Raw genomic sequence first — 24,592 nt, forward strand, 5'->3', positions numbered from 1 at the left:
TGGAGGGACCGCAAAGGATTTGGTTCAGGCAGAGTCCAGGGTTTATGTGGGGAAATGAAGAGCCAGAGCCAGTTAAAAGCTTGGATTCTGTCCTGTGGTGATGGGCGCTACCAAAGGAAACTGGGCAGAATAAGAGCAAGTATACTAACTCCTCTCTCTAGAATCATCCACCATCCCATTCCCCACCCTTAGAATTAGTTTTTCTAAATAATATCCTCCATGCCTCTTTGTTCAGTATTTCCCTTCCAACTGACTTGCCTTCTTTATTTAATGAAAAGGCTTCTGGCTTTTTTGTATAATTACCTTGTACTTGTGAAGAAGATTTTTAACTTGAGATGCAGAACTCAGTGAATGCTCAGAGTCTTCATCTGCAGTTTGATGTTCCACATTGTTCATCCAGTTAATCATTTCTGTTATTGCTTTACGAGATGGCAATTTCTCCATCTGAAGCTGCAAAATCAAAATGATTTCCATTTAATTACCTGCAGTTAACAAAATGAATCAGGGCATCACTTAAGATAATATCTGGTTTGATAAAAGGTCTTGCCACATAATTATGCAGGTTATTCACAAAAACAAACCCAGCATTCAAGCTCAGAATAAGTGACCCCAAAACAATGACAATGACCTTTACATAAACTAACACAGTGGTGCAGATAAACTGGGAAATAAAGTAATTAAGCCTGATTTCTCTCTTAAGAAAGATCCCACTGGAGGAGAGTCCAGTAATTAAGACCTATATTCAGTGGTGCCAGAGAAAAGATAGGTGGTGTCAATGAAAATTACTGAGTCAGAGAAATGATTTTAAAAGAGTTGTGAGCTAACAAGTGAATGCTAATTCAAATGCTGGGTTTTTAACTACTTACCTGGTGAAGTTTTTCTTGGATGTCAGGAAGTTGAGTTATGAGCATTGTCCACTTTTGTTCAAACTGTGCTAAAGAAGCTCTCAGTGTTGCCGTATCAGCTTCTTTCAGGTGAAGAAGTTGGTTCCCAGTACTTAGAACTGCAGTTTTCAAGGAGGACTTTTCATCAAGTTCCTTTGAAAACTCCTAAAAGGAAACAGTTTCAAAGTTTAGAAACTTTTAAAATTTAAATGTGTCATGGAAGGACTTCCCTGGTGGCGCAGTGGTTAAGAATCCGCCTGCCAATGCAGGGGACATGGGTTCAAACCCTGGCCTGGGAAGATCCCACATGCCGCAGAGCAACTAAGCCCATGCACCGCAACTACTGAGCCTGCGCTCTAGAGCCCATGAGCCACAACTACTGAGCCCGCGTGCCACAACTACTGAAGCCCGTGCGCCTAGAGCCTGTGTTCCGCAACAAGAGAAACCACCGCAATGAGGAGCCCGCGCACCGCAATGAAGAGTAGCCCCCGTTCACCGCAACTAGAGAAAGCCCACACCCAGCAACGAAGACCCAACACAGCCAAAAAAATAAATAAACAGATAAATATAAATAATAAATAAATAAGGCATGGAGTAACTAAGAGTCAGAATAACTGGTTAGAGTCCAAGACTAAATAAATGAATTCAATTCAAATAGTAAATATTTATATGTGTATGTATGCATGTGTATATGTGCTCACATGTGAGCACGCGCGCGCGCACACACACACACACACACACACACACATTTTTCCTGCTAAGTGTCAGGCACTGTTCCAGGCATTTGATATATGGTGGGGAACAAAAGAGATGGAGTTCCTGCCCCTTGAGTGGCTTATAATCTAATGGATTAATATTTTTTAAAATAGACAAATCATCATTTCAACTATAAAAAGAAAATACGGAACACAGCACTACGTTCATTTTTTTTTAAAGTTCATATTAAATGAACTAAACACAACAAATTTTTAACTAAAATATCTGAAATCTTTCCTGGTACTTACAGGTTTTTTCCCAGTATATTTAAAAAATATTTATATTTTAATAGCAAAGTGAGTAATCATAGCTACAAAATACGAAAAATGGAGAAAAGACTAAGGGAAAAGATGAAAAGGTCTCAAAGTATAATTTATATCACAAAATTAATACTTTCTTTTCTTCAAAAAAAACTCCTTAAAACAACAGAACAATAACATTTTAGTAGAAACATCAATTCTGTATATAACAATTGAAAACCATGTATTTATTAGCTAACATTTATGAATTAATAATCCTGTGAGGTTTTAGGGGGCAGGTAGGGGAGTTATTTTCTGCACTTGTAAAACATGCCCCATGTCAGGGCAAGTTTTAAATATATATATATTTTATAGTGTCAATTTAAAATATACTTTATCATTATTATAAGCATATAAATCAATAGTATAAACAAATAGTTCTAAGTTTGAAGAATGCAGCTGCTATTAGCCCAAGTTTTACCCCTTATCTACAAATGATTATGGAAACTATCACACCAACTCTCCTAATTTTCCCCCGATATTTTTTTCTAACCAACAATTACCTGAGCATATTGTATTACAACTTACAAAAAAATTGTTTATGTTGCTTCTGATTGTGTCCAAGTCCTGAGACACATTGAGGGACTGCTCTTTCCAGTAGTTCAGAGTTTGCTGAGAAGATTCCAACCACTTGGTTAACTGATCTGAATCTCTGTTATAACTAATAGGAGTAAAGTGGGAGAGAAAGGAAATTAGAAACGATTGCATCCCCCGTATATTTTCTTCTGTTTCACCATTTATTTTCTTGTGTTGACCAATCCTATTACTCAGAAAAATCATGATTTTTTAAAGAATTATACCCTGTTTAATCCCAGGTCCCAAATCTGATGCTCCTGTCATTTTCTACGACTCTATAATGACTAATCAAGAACAAAGAGGCATTTTAAAGTCTAAAATAGTCTTTTAAAAGTTTATTACAGCTATACAAAAGTAAACCCACAGGTAAGGACAGAAATTATTTTTATTCATCAAACGTCCTCTGTAGATTTGTGTACAGTAAAAATATAATCAGCATTGGTATAAGTTGTATAATAGCGAATTGCTATTGGCTGGATGCCAATATATTTATCTGATGGAATGAAAATATCCAAGCAAAATGCGGTCCCTCTTGTAACTTCTAAACTTCTCTAGGTTAAGACAGCCTCCCTAAGAGGTGGGAAAGAGAATGAGGTTAAGTGTTCTATGTTTTCTATCTTCTTCAAGGGTTTCAAGAATGAAGTAAGCGAAAGACAAATACCATATGATATCACTTATATGTGGAATCTAAAATATGATAAAAATGAACTTATTTACAATACAGAAACAGACTCACAGACATAGAAAACAAACTTATGGCCACCAAAGGGGAAAGGGATGGGGAGGGATAAATTAGGAGTTTGAGATTAACAAATACATACTACTATATATAAAATAGATAAACAACAAGGTCCTGCTATAAAGCACACAGAACTATATTCAGTATCCTATTAAACCACAATGGAAAAGAATATGAAAAAGAATATATGTATTATATATATGACTGAATATATACCACTGAACATGTATTATGAATCACTTTGCTATATACACCAGAAACTAACACAACATTGTAAATCAAGTATACTTCAACACAAAATAAAAAAAAATTTTTTTTAAAGATTTGATCAGTTAAAGCAAAAAAATTCTTTGAAGAACTCCAAAGACTTTTTCAAACTATTCCATTAGCTAAAATTATTTTTAAGATTTAAAAAAATTTGGGGGGCTTCCCTGGTGGCGCAGTGGTTGAGAGTCCGCCTGCCGATGCAGGGGACACGGGTTCGTGCCCCGGTCCGGGAAGATCCCACATGCCACGGAGCGGCTGGGCCCGTGAGCCGTGGCCGCTGGGCCTGCGCGTCCGGAGCCTGTGCTCCGCAATGGGAGAGGCCACAGCAGTGAGAGGCCCGCGTACCAGAAAAAAAAAAAAAAAAAAAAAATTTGGAAAAGTGTAGGAAAGAGCAACATCATGGCATAAAGGTAACGTGTATAATTTTATAACATAATTCCTAGTTTCCACAGGAGTGATTACACATTATCCTGAGTCTTGCAAACTAGCATCAGAGACTTTCGTTCCCATTTAGCCTGGAAGAGGGACTCAACTGCTTTAGAATGTCAAAAACCGTACAACAGGGGGACAGCATGTAAAATCTGGTTGACTGCAGAATCCCTCTGAGGTCTTTTTCTGATGCCAATCAATCCCTAAGAAACCACACCTGAGCAGATGCTTGAGAAGCGTTTGCAGTCTGTGTAGTTCATGATCAATTTTTTTGTTTAGGGACAACCACTGCTCTTCCAGTTTTGCAATCTGGCCCTCTAGTTCAGGACAGCTCACGGAGACCACCAGCTGTTTGCCTTCATTCACAGTCTGGTAAAGCCGGGCATGCTTCTCATCGATGTTTCTTTTTATTTGCTAATAAAAATAAAGTCATAGAATGAATGATTTAAAAATTAAATCAGCCAGTCAATTCACAAATACTTCATGAAAAACCTACAGTAGAGGCTACTGAAGAAACAGTAACACTTTCCAAACCCTCAAGACTCTTGCAGTCTGGCTGAACAAACATGATAAATGGATTATTCATTATCTTCCACAATGAGAGTGTCCAATGCATTTCTACTGCACAGATTATACATGCAATATAAAATGAAAATTCACAGATTTAGATCTGATCGTTACTTCTTTCACCTAGAAACTAGGTGATGGTCTACAGGGCACACTGAGCTTGCAGAGAGGTTTTGTGTGACCTAAAGCTTATTCTGAAAATCAAAAAATTTTACATAGAAATCAAGATTTCCTGTGACTCGGGGAAAACAGGAAGCTCTAGCAAGCTCCTTTGGAAGAGGTTGTTCTCCTGGGTTCTCCTCCACCACTGTCCCCACCAGCCCTCCCACTGTCCACCCAGTCAGTGACCCTTATTTCCGTTCTCCTGCCTGGGCACCTGGAAGCATTTTACATTGCGGCCTAGGTATGAAGGGGATCAATAAGAAAACATTTCTTTATCATCTTTTAGACCCAAACAGTAGGGGGGAAAGCTCATTTTGAGAGTCTTCTGGATATCAGGATTCAGCAGGGAGAAAAGAAGAGGATTTTAGAAGAATAAATGAAAACAACACATTGCTAATTCAACCTCATGAAAAAAAAAAAATTCTTCAGAACTGTGAATGCAATGACCCCCTGAAGAGAACTCTGTCTAAAGGCAATTATCTTCTGTAGTTGGGTTCAGCTAATGACACATATCCTGACTGTTACTTAAATTTAATCTTAAAAAATAAATTACGATCAAAACAGAACATTTGCTATTTTCCAATTAACTTAAGCTTTTTAAAAAATTAATTAAAAAGTCTACCTCCAATGCCCTTTCCACCACTCCTAGCTGCAACTCCTTCTGCCTGCCCAAGTCCACAGGCTAGAATAAAATGTCCAACATAAGTTTAAAAAAAAGGTTCTAATTTTCTAAGCCTTCAGTGTGAGACACTTCATCTTAAGAGCATCTCTGAAAAGTTTTTTTTTTTTTCAAAATATCTTTTGTTACAGTTACATGGAAATGCTATTGTTTCATGGGTTGCCCTCATATATGAGAAGTTTTAATTTTCCCATTTTATACACAGGAGTCAGACTGCACTGGTCACTCGGTCAATGAGGTGTCAACCGGCACTGGAACACGGCTTGTTCAACACCAGAGGCCATGCAACGGACTGACCCTACATTCCCGGCCCACAGACGTCCCCTGATCAAGATACACACAAACCTCTCCATGACGCAGAAGACGATAATGACCTAAGGAACGCTCTCAGTGAGATGGGTTTTACTAGATATCTGTCTTCTTTCAGTCTGTCAAATATATTTAAAAGTCTTAGAACAATTATTTTGATTTCAAAAATATCTCTAACTTAACAGAATCACAGGTTATAGTTTAAGGTATACAGCTACTCTTGGGGAAATAATCAGGCTTCTATCAGGTTGGCTAATATGAACTGTTTCTTAATATAATAAGGTTTAAAACCGATCTGTTTTTAGCTGCATTCTTTCAGCTGTTCAGGTGGTACCTTCTGCATCCCTAGGCTAACAAAGAATTGAAGAGCAGCTTCCCGCCCCCATAAGACTCAGCTTTATCTGAGTTCAACTCAATATGACAAGATGGCAAAGATATCCATGGCAGCTTTCAAGACACCTAGAGAGCATAACTACAGCATTCCAGCCTCTGAAAAATGTTCCTTACAGGAGCTTAAGTGCCTCCAAGGAATGGTGGGACCCTGCCAAGTATTCCATGCTTTCTTCTTCCATTCGGTCTGGTCTGGCAACAAACCTGCCTTTGAAGTTTTAAAGTTGATATATGATAGCAACTCTAGCTGCACAACTCAGATTCTGACCACATACATTCTAAGGTTAAAACTAAGTATTTTCAGTTTCTGCAGAAAATATTTAAACCTTGTTTTTATCTGTTGGTCATGTTCTTAATACCATTTGAAAACCATTTTATCTTTTCTATGGCATTGAAATTTGAGACATAGAGACTTTGATAATAACAATATCAAACATTACACAAGAAAAAATTTCAAGTTTGAAGTCTCTTTATAACGCTGGTGCCAGGTAACAGATTATTGTTTGTCTCATAGGCTACGTCCAGTCAGGGCTTCACTGTTGTCATAAAACTAAAAATATGTTCAGAGGCCCGTGGTTTACAAAGTTCTTCCCATACTTTAGCTCATGTCCATACCCACTGACATCCACCTCCAGAGACTGGTAGCACCAGCTTGATTACCTACATGCTACAGATAAAGACACTGAGGCTTAGGGACAGAAAGTTGACAAAGTGATAAGTGAGAGCCAGGACTCAAACCAAGGTCCCGACCCCACGTCAGACATGTGGTTATGTCAAGAACCCCGCAAGTAAATCTGCAGTTTCCCCAAATACGTCTCACTGTGAGTTGTGTGAGGAATGATATTTCATTTCAATTCAAATCATTCACCTTCAAAGTCAAGTAATTTAGTCAAAACACAATAAAAATACAAAGTGCTACAGACAATGACTTTGACGGCTTAAGCGGAAGCAAAATACCTGATAAAATGAAATCCTTTCCATTAATCTTTCCTCTGTCTCTTCCACCAAACTCACAGAGGGCAACGTAGATACAAGAATTTCCAGGTCCTTTTCAAGAGACGCATAGTTTTCATCAAATTCTTCCCATTTCTAAAGAATTAAGAACACATGATCAGCAGGGGGCTTTTTCTAGATTAGTTCCAGATAATGACAAAATTAATCCTTAAAACAAAAATGAACTCTGAGACCGTACAAAATTAAAGCACAGATTCCAGGGGTTTCTGAGATATAACCCACCCTAGTAAGAGCTCAGTGTCTGGTGGGAAACAACTCCACTTCCACTGCTTTGTGGAGAAGGTTTTAAAAAATCCAGTTGGTATTAGGGTTTTATGCTTGTCTCGTCAAATCGAGTAGGGAATGATAGGATTAAGTTAAAGTGATACTCTCAGCATGCACCTCTGTGGAGACCTCAGAGCCTTTCTCTTACTTGGAAAGGAAGGGGTTAACTTGTAAAGTCTTTTTCAACAGAAGCTTCTGTTAGGCTGCTCCCAACGCTCCCTGCTCCAATCCCCAGTCCTACGAACATTACCCAACAGACACGACCCAAACCATTACCCTACCGTGCTGCTTGAAGAAGCTGTTTGAGAAGTTATGGGCTTACGCTTCATCAGGGGACTAACTACTGCCTTAGCCTGAGTCTGCCTTGTCCTAGCTCTCTCCAGTTCCAGAGAAGCCCACCCCTAGGGTCTCAGCACTCTACAGAGCTGACTTAGGGACGTGAAATCTTACCTGCTGGAAAATTAACCACCTTAGTAATTCTCATAGCTAGTGAAACAGCGGGTGACATGGCTGTTAGGGGCACTCACTGGGTTCATGGAGTCTTTTTTTATTTAACTTATTTATTAACTATTTGGCTGTGCCACAGGGCATGTGGGATCTTAGTTCCCTGATCAGGGAGTAAACCTGTGCCCCTGCAGTAGAAGCATGGAGTCTTAACCAGTGGACTGCCAGGGAAGTCCCTCATGGAGTCTTTTTTTTAAATACGATGAACCATTACTATAAATATCAACTTGACACACTAACTAGAAAATTAATTTTATTAGCATAAAATAATACCATAGCTTATTATCACATTAAAAAGTTGAATACTGGAACTTTTCTGGTGGTGCAGTGGTTAGGAATCTGCCTGCCAGTGCAGGGGACATGGGTTTGATGCCTTGTCTGGGAAGATCCCACATGCTGTGGGGCAACTAAGCCCGTGTGCCACAACTACTGAGCCTGCGCTCTAGAGCCTGTGAGCCACAACTACTGAGCCCACGTGCCACAACTACTGAAGCCTGTGAGCCTAGAGCCCGTGCTCCACAACAAGAGAAGCCACTGCGACGAGAAGCCCACGCACCGCAACGAAGAGTAGCCCCCGCTCGCCGCCAAACTAGAGAAAGCCCACGTGCAGCAACGAAGACTCAATGCAGTCAAAAAGAAAATAAATTAAAAAAAAAAAGTTGAATATTTCTTTGTTTTTTGTTTATTTCCTTTATGTGCTAACATCCACTGTGTTTAAGAAGTTAAAGGGAAAATAAACCTTAAAATTGAGAAAGAGCTTTACGTAAGCTTAATTTTTTTCTTTGACTCGGGACAGGACTGTCATGAATCTACTTCAGCAACAGAACATCTGGGCTTGCCCTCTTCGGGATGCACCATTTCTGAACCGCTGACTATTTCATCAGATGATCTCATTCAAGATCTCAAAGTGCTTTCCATTCTGTTTATTTGTACACAAACCTGGAAGGTAGAAAGATGCTATGCCATCCCTAACCAACATATAAGAAATCTCAGCTAATATTTCTTTCCGGGAGTAGCAGTCAGAGCTGGAACAGGATTCCACATTCCTCACTGCTGGTTCCCACTTAACTATTGCTTAATAATAACCAGATACTTGTTTTCAAAACTAGAGGTGATGGCTGAAAATCCAGAATTCCCGGCTTAAGTACAAAATTTATGAAAGCCACATACCTGCAATAAACTTTGCAACTTTATTCCACACTGGTGTGACTTTTCTTCTAGTAATTTAACTTCCTTTACTTGTTCTGCCCACACTGTCTCTTTCTTTTGCAATAAAGAAGGAAGCATTTTGTTGGAGTATGTTTGGATCAACAGCATGTCAGCAACAAGCTTCCGGAAAAAAAGCTGTGAAGTGAGGAAGATTTTAATATTTATTTATTTTTACATTGTGAAAAATCTTAAAATTCGTTACTTCAACATGTTCTAGTGTCATTTACTTTTTAATCCAAAATCCCAGGACAGCCATGTAGAGTCAAACACACCAGAAAACAAAATAAAAATTGCCTATGTGTCCATAGTCTTTGAGTACGAATGGAATTTTAACAAATCACGAAGAAAAATTACCCTAGGTAATATTTTCCACAAAATAGTCCAAATTAAAGGGCAAACATTATTAATTAGTCAATTTAAATTTCCAGTGAGATCTTCCTATGTCAGTTATTCCAAGTTTTAAGCAACTTTACAAAAAGTGGTAAAGCCACTGATGTGGCTAATTAGTTTCAAGATGATGAATTGGATGGATAGTTGTGTGAGCCCAAGAAACTCACATATTCAAGAGCCAGAGGTTCCTGAACTCTGGTTCTAACTTCTACACAATAAAATAGTTAACTAAAGGGTCAGACCACTGATGCGGTCTATTGGGATTCTGGTTGGTGAAAGCTCCCAGAATAGCACTTTAAGGCCTTTAAAGAGGAAGGCTTTCCTTCCCATGGCTCTCTATTTATAGTCGGCTGCCCCCTCTAGTTGTTTGGGGGGGACCTCTTATTAGGTGAATCCCTTCTCTTGTTCCTTGAAAAGGATACATACAAGCGTTTATAAAAGCATCTATCATAAGGTCTGACACATTGTATATATCAGTTAATATATTTTCTCCTCTTCCCCGCCATCCTTTATACAATATTTACCTCTGAATTTTTCTTAGACTAAGGTCTACTTAATCTAAAGCCTAGACTTCAGCTTATTGAAGGCAGGAACCCTGTCTTATACATTTTTGTTATCAGCACTTAATTACTGCATATCTCTTGTTGATGATCATGAGGTTTTGTTTAATGAAATGAATGGAAAACAAAAGGATTTATTGTAGCATTACGCTAGACATACATTTACGTAATTTAAATATTTCTTTTGATTTCGGTTCTCAGTAAAACCTCTCCTAACCCCCAAATTCAATTCCCTCTATTAAATGTTCTTAAAGTGTGTATGCCAAGTTTAATTTTAAATTTGTTTGAATGGCTCCTTGACAAATATGTCTTCTCAATCAACTGAAAGCTCCATAAGTATTAGGAACTATGTCTGTTTTCACTCACAATCATATTCTTACGAGTTTAGCAGGGTTCCTGGTACACAGGGAGCACTGTAATAGATGTTTGTTAAAAGAATGAAGGAATGATGTAAATTTCACCAGGGAAGAAAACGGATGCTCTTAGTTCACACTCAGAAAAACTTAAAGTCTATGAAAAGGTGATCTGACCCACGTGTCTTACCTTGTGATTTTGTATTTGAGCCTGTAAGGCAACTTTACTTTTGGTTTGTTGTAAGTGGTCATGAGCAAGATTTTCCTTTCCGATATTCACCAGTTCTACCATGCCTTGCAACAAAGCATCTTGCTGGCTCTCAGTGATGAAAGGGCTGCTGAGTTTTGTGTACCTGGCTCTCAGGATTCCCCACATTCTGTCAAGTACATCCTGAAAAGAAAGAGCAGGTGTGCACAGACTTTTCCATCCAACCATGAAAATAACCCAAATGAAGAACATATCTAAATTCCCTTGGTAGAAGAAAAAAGTCTTACTCTTTACAATCATAGTAATTCACGGAGAGTAAATTATAAGAGTAATACTCTTTATAATTCATAGTTCTGTGCTCTGCTCAGACATACCTCTAATTTGTAAACCTCCTGGAGTAGAACAGAAGGTAAATGAAGCCTTTCCCCTTCGTCTCTTAGCTTTGCCACTCGGCTCTCAGAGTTCTGCAGCTCCACTGTGTATGCATCTGCTTTCTAAAGCGAGAGGCGATACAAAAGAGTAAAACCGTTTAATAAGGCGTCTACATATTCATTTTAAAAGAATTGAACATTTTGTCTTTCTCCAGAGCTGGAATCTGGATGGTCCCTGTGGGAACAACATCCTTATAGCCGTGGAAGAGGGCCAAAGTCGAGTTATTCCCTGGAAGCCTCCCCAGTCTCCCTGTGATGAAACATCCAGGTCAGGCTCAAGGAGCAGACTCTTCCACGGGTCAGAAAGAAGGGAGCATGTACATTTGTTCCCAGACTGGCCAGTTCCTTCGTGGCATCACACTCTTCTTTGTGTCTGTGGTTAAAGAGCAACCTGTTTAATGGGTTTGATTTGATATTTGGTGCTTAACCCATAGCAGACTGTGTGTGCGGTGGGGGGTGCAGACTTAGAAAGCTAATCATTTAGAGGCAACAGGAGAGGAGGAGACGGTCTCTTCAGACCTCAGAGAAAGGGATCTGAAAGACGTGTTCGTGTGTCTGTCTCCCTCTGCCCCTGCCGAGGCTGGAGGGAAAGGGCTCCCCACGATCTAAGACTGTTACTGTGGCAGAAACCTCTGGCTTATGCAAATAAATGGGGCTAAGGCCCTTGTGTTCTACCGAAAAAAAAAAAAAAGAATTAAACATTATAGACAAGAATTAAGGGAAAAGTGAAAGTCCCACTTCTCTATCCTCTCCATTCTCCCCAAAGATCCACAGTTGACAGTTTGTTCCTAATGTGTTCAAAGCATGTACTGAGTAGAGGTATAGTGCACATCCTGAAACACAATAGATTGCACACCTCATTGTGTTCTGCAATTTGCATTCCTCCCTTACAAGCTCCTCAGCATCTCTTCACATCAGTACAAACGTATCTGGAGCCTTTTAAACAGACATATAATATGCCATCGTAAGGCTGCTCACTGCTTTAGCAACAGTCTGCTCTTAACGGACTTCTGGGCTATTTAGAGTCTTTAATGCAAGCAGTGCAGCTAGGTCCATCCTTGAATATTCATGAATATATTTATCTTTATGCACTTGCCTTTTTCTTTAGGATAAGTGCAAGTCCAGTACCTAGAGAAGTGCCTGAACATAGTAGGTCCTCAATTAATACTTCCTGGATAAATGGAGTGAAAGGGCTGCTGTATGCAAGAGCATTTAGGCTTAAAGTTTTGATATGTAGCCAAATGATCCCTAGATGCTGGACTAATTGGCACTCCTACAAAGAGGGTGAGGGTTTCATTTCTCAATACCCTTCCCAACACTAAACAAACTTACATTTCGGGAAGTGATTCAGGAACACAGCTTATACACAAGACTCTCTGGTTCAAGGTTAAGTCAGTTTGAATTATTTTGACTTGATTACCTGAAGCTGTTCATCAATACTCTGGCCACTAATTTCATTCAGAGATTGTTGTAAAGATGTTTTATTCTTAATAAGTTGATCATATAATCGCTTTATTTCATTCTGTATAAAAAGATAAATGCAGGAAACAGTGAGAATCTCACTTAGGCCTTCAGTACCTTTTTAAAGATTCAGTTGTCCTTCAGTTTCTGTGCTATAAGAAATTTCAAACATATGCCAAAATAGGAGGAACCCCTGCGTTACCAACATCCATCCAGCTTTAACAATTACTGACTTGGGCCTGGTCGTCTCTCTTCTGCACCCTCCCCTGAGCTTTCTTTTTTGTTTTTTTTTAAAAATTAATTAATTATTTTATTTATGGCTTGTTGGGTCTTCGTTTCTGTGCAAGGGCTTTCTCTAGTTGTGGCAAGTGGGGGCCACTCTTCATCGCAGTGCGTGGGCCTCTCACTATCGAGGCCTCTCTTGTTGCGGAGCACAGGCTCCAGACGCGCAGACTCAGTAGTTGTGGCTCACGGGCCTAGTTGCTCCGCAGCATGTGGGATCCTCCCAGACCAGGGCTCAAACCCGTGTCCCCTGCATTAACAGGCAGATTCTCAACCACTGCGCCACCAGGGAAGCCCGTCTCCTGAGCTTTCTTGACTGTACCTAACCTTCCTTCCCTCAGATTATTTGGAAGTAAATCCCAGATACCATATTATTTCACTAGTATATGTTTTCAGTATGTATTTCCTAAAAGATAAAGATTCCTCCCTTTAAAAATACTACAAATCGGGCTTCCCTGGTAGCACAGTGGTTGCGAATCCGCCTGCCAATGCAGGGGATACGGGTTCGTGCCCCGATCCGGGAAGATCCCACATGCCGCGGAGCAGCTGGGCCCGTGAGCCATGGCCGCTGAACCTGTGCGTCCGGAGCCTGTGCTCCGCAACGGGAGAGGCCACAACAGTGAGAGGCCCGCGTACCCCACACACACACACACAAATACTACAAATCAGTAATAATTCCTTAGTATTATTAACTATCGAGGCAGGGTTCACATTTCTCTAATTGCCTATATTTTTTCCTTTTGGCTTGTTGGAACCGGGATCTAAATGAGGTCCAATAGGCTGTAATGGATTAACAAGTGTCTTAAGTCCCTTGTCATCTGCAGCCCCCCTGCCCATCTCTCTCTTTTTTTGGTTTTTTGGATTTTTTGGTGTTGGGGTGGCGGGCTGGTTGTGGAGAAAAGCGCATACACACACATTCTATACAGCTTGCCACTGCCTGGGCCTGGCTGACTGCGTTCCCTTGGTGCCGCTCAACATGTTCCTCCCTTGTGTCTATTTCACTTGGATCCTAGAGGCTTGATCAGATTCAGGTTTGATTTTATGGGCAAGACTCTTTCCTAAGTGATGTTCTGTTTCTTTTCTCTCTCATTAGATAGTTTTTAGTAGCTTCCTAACTAGTCCACCTGCCTCAAGTCTCTGCTCTAATCCCCATTAGACAACTGCCAGATGGATCTGCCGGAAATGTACGTGGACTGTCATTCCTTTGCTCAAAAACTGTAATGGCTCCCCTTACCTAGAAATCCTGCCAGGTGACGCTCTTTAAGTGGCTGAATGTAACGCAGGAAAGAAACATTACTTTAGCTCAACCTAACAAATTCATACCCGAGAGTTTGGAACGGACCTCACTTTCAAATGGTCTCCCACCATGAGCAGCTGAACTAACTTAAAGACCTTCATAGAAAGAGTGTCATCGCTGTCCTTAGCAATTCCCACTCATGAATGCTGCCAGGAATAGGAATGAATGGAAATTAGAGGTCCATGCTACGATCTAAAACAGTGTCAAAGCAGCCAAGTGCACAGACCCATACCTGATAACTGCGGTTATAGTCGAGGCCAGCTTTCAGGGACTTGCTCCTAGAGGCAGTTGTAGCCTGGATGTGCTCCAGGTAGATTTGGAGGTTATCAAAACAGTCAAGGAACAGGCTGGCGTTCTTGCCAGGCCAAGTCATGGCTTTTGAAATATCATTCTTCTTGTCACTCATAGCTAAGCAAAGTTTTTTCAACTCAAGAGCCAGAGCCTGCAAAGTGGAGAGGAAGAAAGCCACTGTGAACAAGGTCTGACCTTGAGAGGTTTCAGCTCTAGTTAACTAGTGGGCCGCCTGTGGTAATGGCCAACACATGGGCTTGATGGACGCTTCCCTACCTCGTAGTGCACCTGCTGGGCACCGACATCCCCTCTCAGGAGCCAAGGGGTCTGCAGCATCTCCTCCACACTGCCCAGGCACTGACTGAGGGTCAGAAAGAGTTCAAGTAATTTCTTATCCAAATTTGCATATGTTTCTTCTGACACGTTTTCCTAAATCGAGAGGAGAAAAGGAAAAATAAAAATCACTAAGATTCCTCGCCTTCCTAAGCCTACATTTTCCCTGGTTTCCATTATAGTTTACAATTTATGTTATGCTTTTTTTTTTATGATTAGTCATTTCAAATGCATTGTGAACTAGGTAGCAGAATAAATAAATAAAGTTAAGATGTTAACTCTGAGAGAAACAAGTTTAAGAAACTCAGTGTTAGGTAGTGAGTTGACTACTGAATGGAATTAAAAGGTAAATCAAAAGATGAAGGACTTCTTTAGTGGGGCCATCCAGGTGGAAGCGTGGTCCCAGATAAATCACGCTATCCCTCTTCCCACTGTTCTCCGCCTCCCATATTTTAACATAGGAGAAAGTGGGGTAATGAAATCAAGTATGGCCTGGAGAAGGAAAAGAAGTCAAGAAACTTGAAGGATTCATTAGAAAAAGGTAGAACATCTTAAAGGTAGGATTGGTACGGCATGGTACAGCCTTAGGAGCCTGCCGAAGTTACTGATTACCCCAATTTGGGCTGTTTCCTGCCCTGTTCTTTGATGGGTACCTAAGCTATCCCGCACACCGCCTCAGTGTTAAGCCTACTCAAGGTTGGAAACCTTGCAGCTACTCCCTCCCTCCCTTCTCACCCTTGCAATCCCAGAGCCCCACTGCAGACAGTACTAATCAATCAAGATCCTTGTTCCTGCCAGTCCTGGACTCAGGTTGAGAAGCCTACGCACATGGTATTCTACGCAACCAATACCAAATTTACCAGAGTCAGTAAGAGAGATAAATCCTATTTGCAATTCTAGGACTCATTCCATTATGTGTCCTATTATTTGTTCAGTAAAGAAAATTACGGCCAATTTACAATATCACATTTCCTCTCATTTTTGTTATTACAATGAGGAAATTATATAACATGCAGCTGCTACCTGTGTCTGAAGATTATTTGCTTCTTGACGGAGGTCTTCAAGTTGGGTGGTATAAGTTTTCAGTTCTTCAGTTGTTGGGTATCTAAAGTTATATATACTCACACTGGGTAGAACACTCATATTTGTGGCAACCTATTTGAAAAAGGGAAACCCTATTACAAACAGTTTGAGATCCTGTGAATGTTAACATAAAACATCAAAAATGCCTGAACATGCTATCTTCCGAGTTTACCTTCTTGGAAAGTGTTTTTTGTCTATCTTGTCATTTATAAGAAAAAAATAATTAAATTAAAATTTAAATATTTTGGACAGCTTTGAAAAGTCATGACAGGCTTTACACAGACACTTGAGGGTCCATTTAGATAACAAAACGAGGGGAAACAAAGTATAATTTGAAAAATAGAATAAAACCACTAATCTTTCAATTTGTAGGGATGCTATCTATCTGTGTTCCAAGGTTAGTTGTTTCTTTTCCCATTTATTGGTAGACTCCTGGCATACAGCCAACTCTTACAATAGAATACAGTCGCCTCCAGGGACAGATTTGCATCTTGATTTGTTATTGAAAAGCTAAATAAGTACTGAAAATGAGCTGTGACTTCAGAAGGGAGAATGATTCAGAGTTCACTTCTTTCCCAAACTGGAAAACTAACATATATAAAGGAACAGGATGGGATGGTAGATGACTCTGCTGGGGTGGAAGGGTGGAGAACAAGGGATGTTATTCTATTGCTGGAAAAAGAATGATATATTACATGTTATAGTGTATATGACAAGGAGAAACCAAGACTAAAATCCTACCAATGAATTTGATTCAACTTTAATTGGTCAAATAAGGTTCTTGGTAGAGTAGAACAGAAAAGTTCCCACCAGATTGGGGAATTGGGAAACCATTGAAAACCTGTGCCCCGGCAGTTTGAGTGCAAAGTTAAAGGCAGAAGCTTGATTGCTGGGAGCCACGGTGCTATTCTGCTCATGGGCTCCCTGTTTAGAGAGACATCCATCAGTAGCTGGCACAGTATGAATAAACCCTTGTAATCGCAATAATCAGGTGTGATAAGGTGTGCTGGTGAGAATACCTATAGACAGGTACCATTGGCATAGGGGCCAGCACACTGCAGATGCCAAATAATATATATATATATATATATATTTTTTTTTTTTTTTAATGCTTAGCTTTTATTTATTTATGGCTGTGTTGGGTCTTCATTTCTGTGCAAGGGCTTTCTCTAGTTGTGGCAAGGGGGGGCCACTCTTCATCGCGGTGTGTGGGCCTCTCACTATTGCGGCCTCTGTTGTTGAGGAGCACAGGCTCCAGACGCGCAGGCTCAGTAGTTGTGGCTCATGGGCCTAGTTGCTCCACGGCATGTGGGATCTTCCCAGACCAGGGCTCAAACCCGTGTCCCCTGCATTGGCAGGCAGATTCTCAACCACCGTGCCGCCAGGGAAGCCCCCAAATAATATTTTGATGAATGAATGACACTCATATAGCAACGTATCATTTTCAAAGTATTTTTTTACATATATTATTCATTCCTTTATTCATTCAACATATAGTAACCAAGATTTTTTGATGTTCCAGTTACTACTGTGCCAGGCACTCAAATGTGAATCAGGCAGACATGGTCTTTCTTCTCATACCATCTAATGGGGAATACAGACAAATACCCAGGTGTATAGTATAGTTAAGAGCTATGATCAGGGAAGCCCAGCATGCTATAGGAGCACAAAAGGGAAGCACTTAATGCAGATTTCCAGGAAGATGAAAAGAGGACAGCTAAGTAAGAAAATCCACCTGGCATCTTTGCCTTCTGAAAATAAATAAACTGCTTTTTGAAAATAATGCAGAACATACACGTGTGTTTAATGAATGCTCGTTGGATTTTCAAAGGTAAACACACTTATTTACACTGTGTGCACATACACACTGACCTGGGGCTGCACAAGCTGAGGTAGAGGGAGCCGAATTTTTGATGAAAGTTCATGATGTAAATATTGCCATTTATCTCCACTTTGGCCCTGGGTTGACAAGATCAAGTCTGGACCATCATTTTCAGGGCTAGATGCCTTACTGCTTTTAAGGGAAAACAAAAGGTGAAAAGACTAATCAACATACAAAAATTTTATTACATTCAGACAATGTTTTATAAGTGATATTAAAAGAAACACTGTTAACTCTCCCAACCACAATACTACCGAACGTTCGATTCTTTAAAAATATTTTACCTCACAGATGATGTCTGAGTTGTATCTTTATCATGTTGGCGATACTGAGGCCATATTTTGTTAGCATTAAATTCTATGAATTTGATTAAATCTTTCTGTTCCATTGGTTTTAACTCCAGAACCTATAATTGAGTAAGATTCAAATAGTCCAATCAATCAAGGTTTTCAGTTAGTACCCAAGGGTTTCTTCTGTTGAGATCAGCTGATTTGGAATCACTTCCTAAATCATTATTTACTATTACTCTTTCTTGCTTGCTTGTTCTTGTTAACTTTTATTTTTCAAAAACTTATTTAAAATATTCACACAATGACCAAGTATTGTTAAATATATGCTACACACATGGAAAACCACCAAAAATATACTAACACATTTTGAAACAATAGGGAAAGAAGTGTTGCAGTTACAGAGGTAAGTTCACCCTGAAGATATTTGCTTAGTTTGATATAAGACGCAAGTTAATAAGGCAGCCAAGTTCCGGTATCCCCAACGGCAGCAGATGAAAGCAAAGCAGCTACTGCAGTAAACGCTCAAAACTCAGAGCTGCTGCACACACAGGAACACTCACACATCACACTTTCTATTCAGTCACGTAAGAAAACACTCCAATGGCCTTTCAGTATTTAGTTCAATGGGAAATTCCATACAGAAAGCTTTATTCTTATCTTTATAACTGTTCGGGGCTGAAATTACCTGTTGCTGCTGGAAATCTTTTTGTCTGCTAAACTGTGGCCTTTCAGTTACAACAGATTCAAATTCAGAAAGGTTATCTGGTTGGAGAACTTTCTGATGCTCGGAAGATTTCTTTAGCATGGTAGAATGCTGCAAAACATTTTATGATGGCAGACTATTTATTTAAAATGGTGACCTATTTCAATTCTAATAATGCGACTACACAATGGAAAAGTTTTATGTGAAGTAAATGGCTGTATTTTGTTAATTAAAATAATTATACACTATGATTTAATGTACTTATTTCATAACGACTTCAAAAACCACTATGCTTGATGAAGTGGTCGTTTTATCATTCCTCAACTTAACTCATCCAATGAGTTACTAAAAGCTAGGAAATCTATTGCACTTTTTTACTGAGGACAAAGTGAAATGGATATAAAAAACAGACATGGTATTATGCTTATGAACTCAAATTTCCCCTATGTCTAAAACGTAAGTAGTTGCTTTAAAAGAGAGAGAACATATTAGGATAAAAGGGGATCCATACAGCCTGTGTATTTGGAGCCAATCTTATTTCTGTGAATGTAAGTCCTCTTAAGTAGAAACCACCAACTCATAAGTATGGATGCAAATCTTACATAGTAAGATCCTACTCACAAGATGAACATTTGCATTTATATACACAGAATGCTTTTAAAAGTCACAGCACACTTTAGCTGTATGATACTTTCATCAGTATATGTGAATATTTATAAATGAATAACAAAAAGTACCCTGGAAACAGGTTTTTGTGTTTCTGGTTGTCAAATTTTAATCTTATCTATAAAGGCTTCATTTTTCCAGTCAATCAGAGTCACACAATTCCTTTAAAATATATCCTTCTTTTATGAAGAAGGCTTACAGAGAGCTCATTATCAGCAAGAACAATCAACCCAGTCAAACCAACTCTAACCAAACCAACACCATCACTAAAGACAACCTAGATGGGAAAACTACACAGCGAAATGAAACCAATGACAAAAGCCAGTGTAACCAAGCCTTACAGTTTTAAGAGGCATAATTCTTCCTCACTTACTGTAATTCCTCTGTAGTTGTTTCCTTACTTCCACCCACAGCTCTTTGCTGATGGATCGACCATATGCATGTATCTACGTACATGTTTATACACAGTCATATTTTACCTGGTTCTCGCTGTATTTCTCCTGCAGCATCATCTGGACTTTTTCCAAATTGCACTTCACAGTTTTTAGTTTCAAGGAAAGTGCTTCAGCCTCCTGTTGAGTGGCTCCACTGTCTCCCAGGCCCTGATCTTTGCAATTCTCTAACAGAGAGGCAACCTTGTGCTCAATCTCTGTTAGCATAGCCTAGGAAATAAAATCATTTAATTAATCATAGGTTTGGTCCTAAGCAAATGTTACAGTCTAAAATAAGTTAGATTCACTCTCTCTACCTAAGTGTATATATAAAGTCCTAGAAACACAAGTTGGAAGGGACCCTGGGGAAAGAAAAACAACTTCCACATAATTCCTGTGCTTATCCATAAGGGTACAACCAAACCAACTCCAAATCGGTTGTAAATAAATAAATTGGTTGTAAAATAATCTAAAACAAGTGATTCTATATTCACCTTAGAAAACAGAGCTTAATATATCCATTATAGCATAGTGGTTAAGACCACAGACACAGGAACTAGACTGCCTGGGTTCAGATCTCAGCCCTGCCACTTCGTAGCTGGGAAAATTTGGGCACCTTATACTGTATGGTTGTGCCTCTAGTCATCTGCAAAATGGGGATAATAACAGAACTTACCTCCTGAGGTCACTTTGAGAAGCTAGAGTTAAATCCACATACTTTGGCCAGGGCTTGATACGTAGTCTGTGCCAACTATTATTTTTTTCCCCACCTTCCTAACCTTTTTCTATTGCAATCCAAGTGCTGAGTAGTAATAAAAAAAGAATTCTTTGAAAATTCTTTCCTTTGCTCTTTTCCTTCGCTTTCTCAAGCCAAATAAGCTTCCCAAATATCAGAAGACGACTACAGAAGACATAATTTAGAACCTAAAACACTTAGTCATTGATACAACTGGCCAACTTACACCCGGATCTAAAAATAAATCAGGAGGATGAAGTAAGTTTCCCAGTAAGTCACCATCATTGTTTTCCTCCGAACAGATCAAGTTTGCCCTCTCCTGGGGCTCAGGAGCCCCAAAAGTCATGTCAACTGGCTGGGCACACGAGTGTAGCAGCAGCATTCAGCCTTACATGCCGGCACTGTGAATGCTTGGGCTAAAATAGTGTGTGACTATGAACAAGTTCAGTTCTTTGAGAGAAACTTAAGGAAGAACTCTATTCTTAAAACAAATTTTCACATAACAAACTTATAACTTCTCCATTCAAGCAAATTACTTGTATCCTCTATAATATAGACTCTTCTAAGCTTAAACAATATGTACTTATAGATTTTAAAGTGGCTATAAACAAAGTATACTATAATTCTGCACTCTTTTTCTCCATTTAGCTATTTTATGTATACATTTTCATGTGTCTACATACATATACTTCATGATTCCTATTTTAATAGCCACAAGTCAATACTCTATAATTCTCTTAATCTCCCTATTGTTAAGCCTTTCAACTGCTTCCAGGGCTTCACTTCTGTAATCAATGCAGCCATAAATATTCTTCTCCTTTTGGGTTATTTTCAGAGGGTAAATTTAAAGTAATGGGATTATTAGGTCAAAGAAGATGGACATCTTATCTGCTGACAGCTGACTCCCCAAAACATTGAACCAATCAGACAGACATTAGTGGATCTATTTCTCCAGAGTTTTCCAGGATGGTATAATTTTTGTCAAGGTAATGTAGGAACAAAACAACAGCTGTTTTGATTCACAAGTCTTTAATAATCAAGGCTAAACATTCTTCTCAAATATTAAATTACTGAATATAATTTTTTCTTGACCGATCTGTTTGCTCCTGTCCTTTGGACATTTTCCCTCTGGCAATTCAGTGTTTTTACAGACCACTGTAAGGCTTTTTATATGTTTCAAAGTTAAACTGTATGTGTCGTGGTGTTATATAAATAAGCCAAAGTTGGCCCCTGTATATTGACCCATATGTTGTTCATTTCTTCACAGCAGAAATCTCAGCTCACATTTCACTAGTGTCAGACTCAAAACTGGACCCCCACATCTGTTAGCCATGGTTAAGACAAACTTTGGTGCTCTAAAGACCCCAGCCTCTGCTATCCTTCAGAGCTCTCTGGCATCACCTAGACACGAGCCCCTCTGGACTGCCCATCTTCTGGGAGTTCCATCGTCTCTTCCCTTCCGGGTGGTGGCCCCACCCTCACTCCTTGCCAAAGCCTCTGGAAGGTCCCCTGCCATGAAAGACTTTCCAGTCCCTCCAGGTCCCACCAAAACGCTTTATTTGGTCCCACCAAATAAAGCTCATTGCGAGCTACTGCCACCTTGCGGTCCTGTTTTTTCCTTGAGCAGCTCTCACATCCTTGAACTCACTACAAGTGGCCCAAGGACCAGATTTTGGTAATGATTAAGGAATTGGCTCTGGGGGTCTACCCAGTCAGCAGGACAATCAATTGGCAGATGGCTTCTGAATGGCCTTAAGTGGCTAGGTCTCAACATCTGGAATACTGCAGGTTCAGATTAGAGTAGCACTGCTCTGTGCTGAATTACTCTGTCTTCTCCAAACTCTCAAGCACCTCATCAGCTAGATCATGCAGTAGTGCCAGTATTTGAGTGAATCCGCCCTCGGAGCTGACTTTTGGGGTGAGAAGTGCTGAGCTGCCCAAGGAAGGAAGTCCAGCTTGCTTACCTGGGTCCCACTGGACAGGCACCGGATGTTGTAAAGACTGTGAGTCTGAATGGAAAAAGGGGAGGAGTGCCGGCCTCGGGCCAAGGTGGGTCTTCCCCAACCCCATAACGGGATATAGTGGGTAGAGCTCCCTGTGGGCTGGCCAGTGACTTGGGTTACTCTGAGAGGAAGTCCTTGTCCCTGGGACCACGGCAAGCGAGCCAATCTGGCCAAGGCAGGTCTTAAGTGCCTTTAGGGGAGGCGCCTCGGCTGGACTGGGCTGGACTGGGCTGGGCTGGGCTGGGCTGGGCTGGGCTGGGCTGGGCTGGGCTGGGCTGTCGTGCGTGAAGCTCAATTATGCTCCTGCAGTGTCGTCAGTCTCGCCCCTCCCTGAAGGGGTACAGAGATCCCAACCTCTGGGCTATGCCAGCAAATGTTACTCAAAATGACTCCCAGGCAAGGAAGTTTACATTCCTGCCCCTCCCCAGCAAGAGCAGGAGCATTTGTAATAACACGGCAGCAAAGCCCTTTTATATTGTATCTGCAATCCTGCAAATCAGGATATTCATTTTCATTTCTGATGAATGAAAATTCAAAGAATTTAATATTATGCATAAAACTAGTATTTATTGAGCACTTTATATATACTTCATACACCAGACACTGATTTAGATAATTTATCTCATTTAATCCTGACAAAGTCTTAGGAGATAACCTACTCTATGAGGAAAATGAGGTGAGAAGTTAACTCCTACCAGTTCACAGTTAATGACTGGATCTGAACTCTAGATTCTGAGATCTTACCCACTACTATCTCCCCAAATACTCTGCTTACGTAAATCATTTCAAAGAACTATCCTGAGAACAAAAAGTTGAGGCCAAGATAAACATAGGGATCAGAGTAACAGGAAGAATCACACTGTCGCTTTAAAAGAAACTCACCCAGTCTTAGAAGGTGATTGGCGAAGAGGCAGACCACGAGCTCAGACCCATTAGGCTTACCTGGCACCCTACCAGCTGCTGTTCCACCACCTGCTGCATGTCTGCATCTAACGTTTCTGGCTCGAATGCCACGTTGGCTTGCTGCAGCCACAGCTCCAGCTCAGCCACCTGGTTCTTGCAGACATGGAGGACTTCCGCAGGCTTGGGCCTTGCTTTCTCCACTGTGGCCTCAAAAGCTCCTTGCTCATCAGAAAAGCCCGGAGCTGCAACCTTGATAGGAGGTGTGGTACCCTATGATAAATCCAAAGGCAATCCAGCGGTGAAAAGTTAGGAGTCCAAAACGTTCATATTGGGACTTGCAAAGACCTGTGAACTTACAGCATTTCCCCAGTTAAAAGAAAAATAAGGGCAGAACAAGTAAGAAAGAAAAGAAAAAGCCACCTCCACAGGCATAGCAATGATCACGTGACCTGGCGCCCCAGGTTTCCAAGCAGCTGATCTGCATGTACACAGGTACAGAGTTCCTAGGCACAGAGGACGCAAACAGGCTTGCAGTTCATTAAACCGTGGGTCCCAGGAGACAGGTGAGTGTGAGCGAGAGGGTGTGCATGTGGGTGTGGGTGTCTGAAACATTTCAGCGAATTGGCCGGTGTTTAAAGTTGCATGATGCATGATTAAGCAATGCTTACATTGTTGTGCACTCTGTTCAAACACAAAAAAGATCTTTACACACTGGCAGGGATACAAGGAAATATACCTCACACTTTTAACATCTTCTCAAGTAGTTTAGATTATAAAATATTTTAGCTTCCCCCCCACCCCCACTAGTACTTATCTAAACTTCTCCCTATTAAAAATAACTTGAGTCAAGTGATAAGCTTCACTGGGGTAATTTGGAAACTTTGCTCCTATTCTTCAGAGTGTCTCTAAAACTACTTTTCACCTTCTAAATACTCAAATATTACTGAGTTAAGGACTAGATGCTTATAGTATAGTATAGAGAAAGTATGATGTGTGATGTGTTCTTTTTAATATTGAAACACCTAGGTTGCTTATCGATCCGATAGAAAAATTTCTCCCAGGTACCAAGGGAGAGTATTCTAGTAATTATATAATAGATACTTTCAATTTGGAGGCAAAAGATGAATTGATACAGAGATATATTTGCTTCCCACATCTTTTTCCAGAATAGTGAAAGAGTATTGTTGACCCCTCCAGAGGAATTTCTTTAGGAATAAGGATCTGTGTTTTGCTCTACAAAA

The 24,592-nt window shown here is 40.2% G+C and overlaps 1 protein-coding gene across 10 annotated transcripts in view; it reads right to left on the reverse strand.

Moving 5' to 3' along the window:
• The window catches only part of SYNE2 (spectrin repeat containing nuclear envelope protein 2), a 331,802-nt gene that overhangs the window by 75,828 nt on the left and 231,382 nt on the right, over positions 1–24,592 (reverse strand). For 7 of the 10 annotated variants that reach the window (XM_060004428.1, XM_060004426.1, XM_060004424.1 and 4 more), the window contains exons 66-82: positions 23,391–23,621; positions 19,758–19,940; positions 18,595–18,723; positions 17,904–18,025; positions 17,610–17,751; positions 15,678–15,809; positions 14,598–14,750; positions 14,263–14,472; positions 12,411–12,512; positions 10,934–11,053; positions 10,542–10,742; positions 9,010–9,183; positions 7,015–7,146; positions 4,168–4,364; positions 2,468–2,600; positions 867–1,049; positions 304–450 (exon numbers count right to left, since the gene is read on the reverse strand). In XM_060004428.1, coding sequence (XP_059860411.1) covers positions 304–450; positions 867–1,049; positions 2,468–2,600; positions 4,168–4,364; positions 7,015–7,146; positions 9,010–9,183; positions 10,542–10,742; positions 10,934–11,053; positions 12,411–12,512; positions 14,263–14,472; positions 14,598–14,750; positions 15,678–15,809; positions 17,610–17,751; positions 17,904–18,025; positions 18,595–18,723; positions 19,758–19,940; positions 23,391–23,621 — 2,691 coding nt within the window. Of the gene's footprint in view, positions 1–303; positions 451–866; positions 1,050–2,467; positions 2,601–4,167; positions 4,365–7,014; positions 7,147–9,009; positions 9,184–10,541; positions 10,743–10,933; positions 11,054–12,410; positions 12,513–14,262; positions 14,473–14,597; positions 14,751–15,677; positions 15,810–17,609; positions 17,752–17,903; positions 18,026–18,594; positions 18,724–19,757; positions 19,941–22,409; positions 22,613–23,390; positions 23,622–24,592 lie in introns of those variants that run through there. The other 3 variants (XM_060004425.1, XM_060004430.1, XM_060004429.1) reach the window with 3 other exon arrangements.

Source organism: Delphinus delphis, chromosome 2 (assembly GCF_949987515.2).
Source record: "Delphinus delphis chromosome 2, mDelDel1.2, whole genome shotgun sequence".
Taxonomy (NCBI): Eukaryota; Metazoa; Chordata; class Mammalia; order Artiodactyla; family Delphinidae; genus Delphinus; species Delphinus delphis.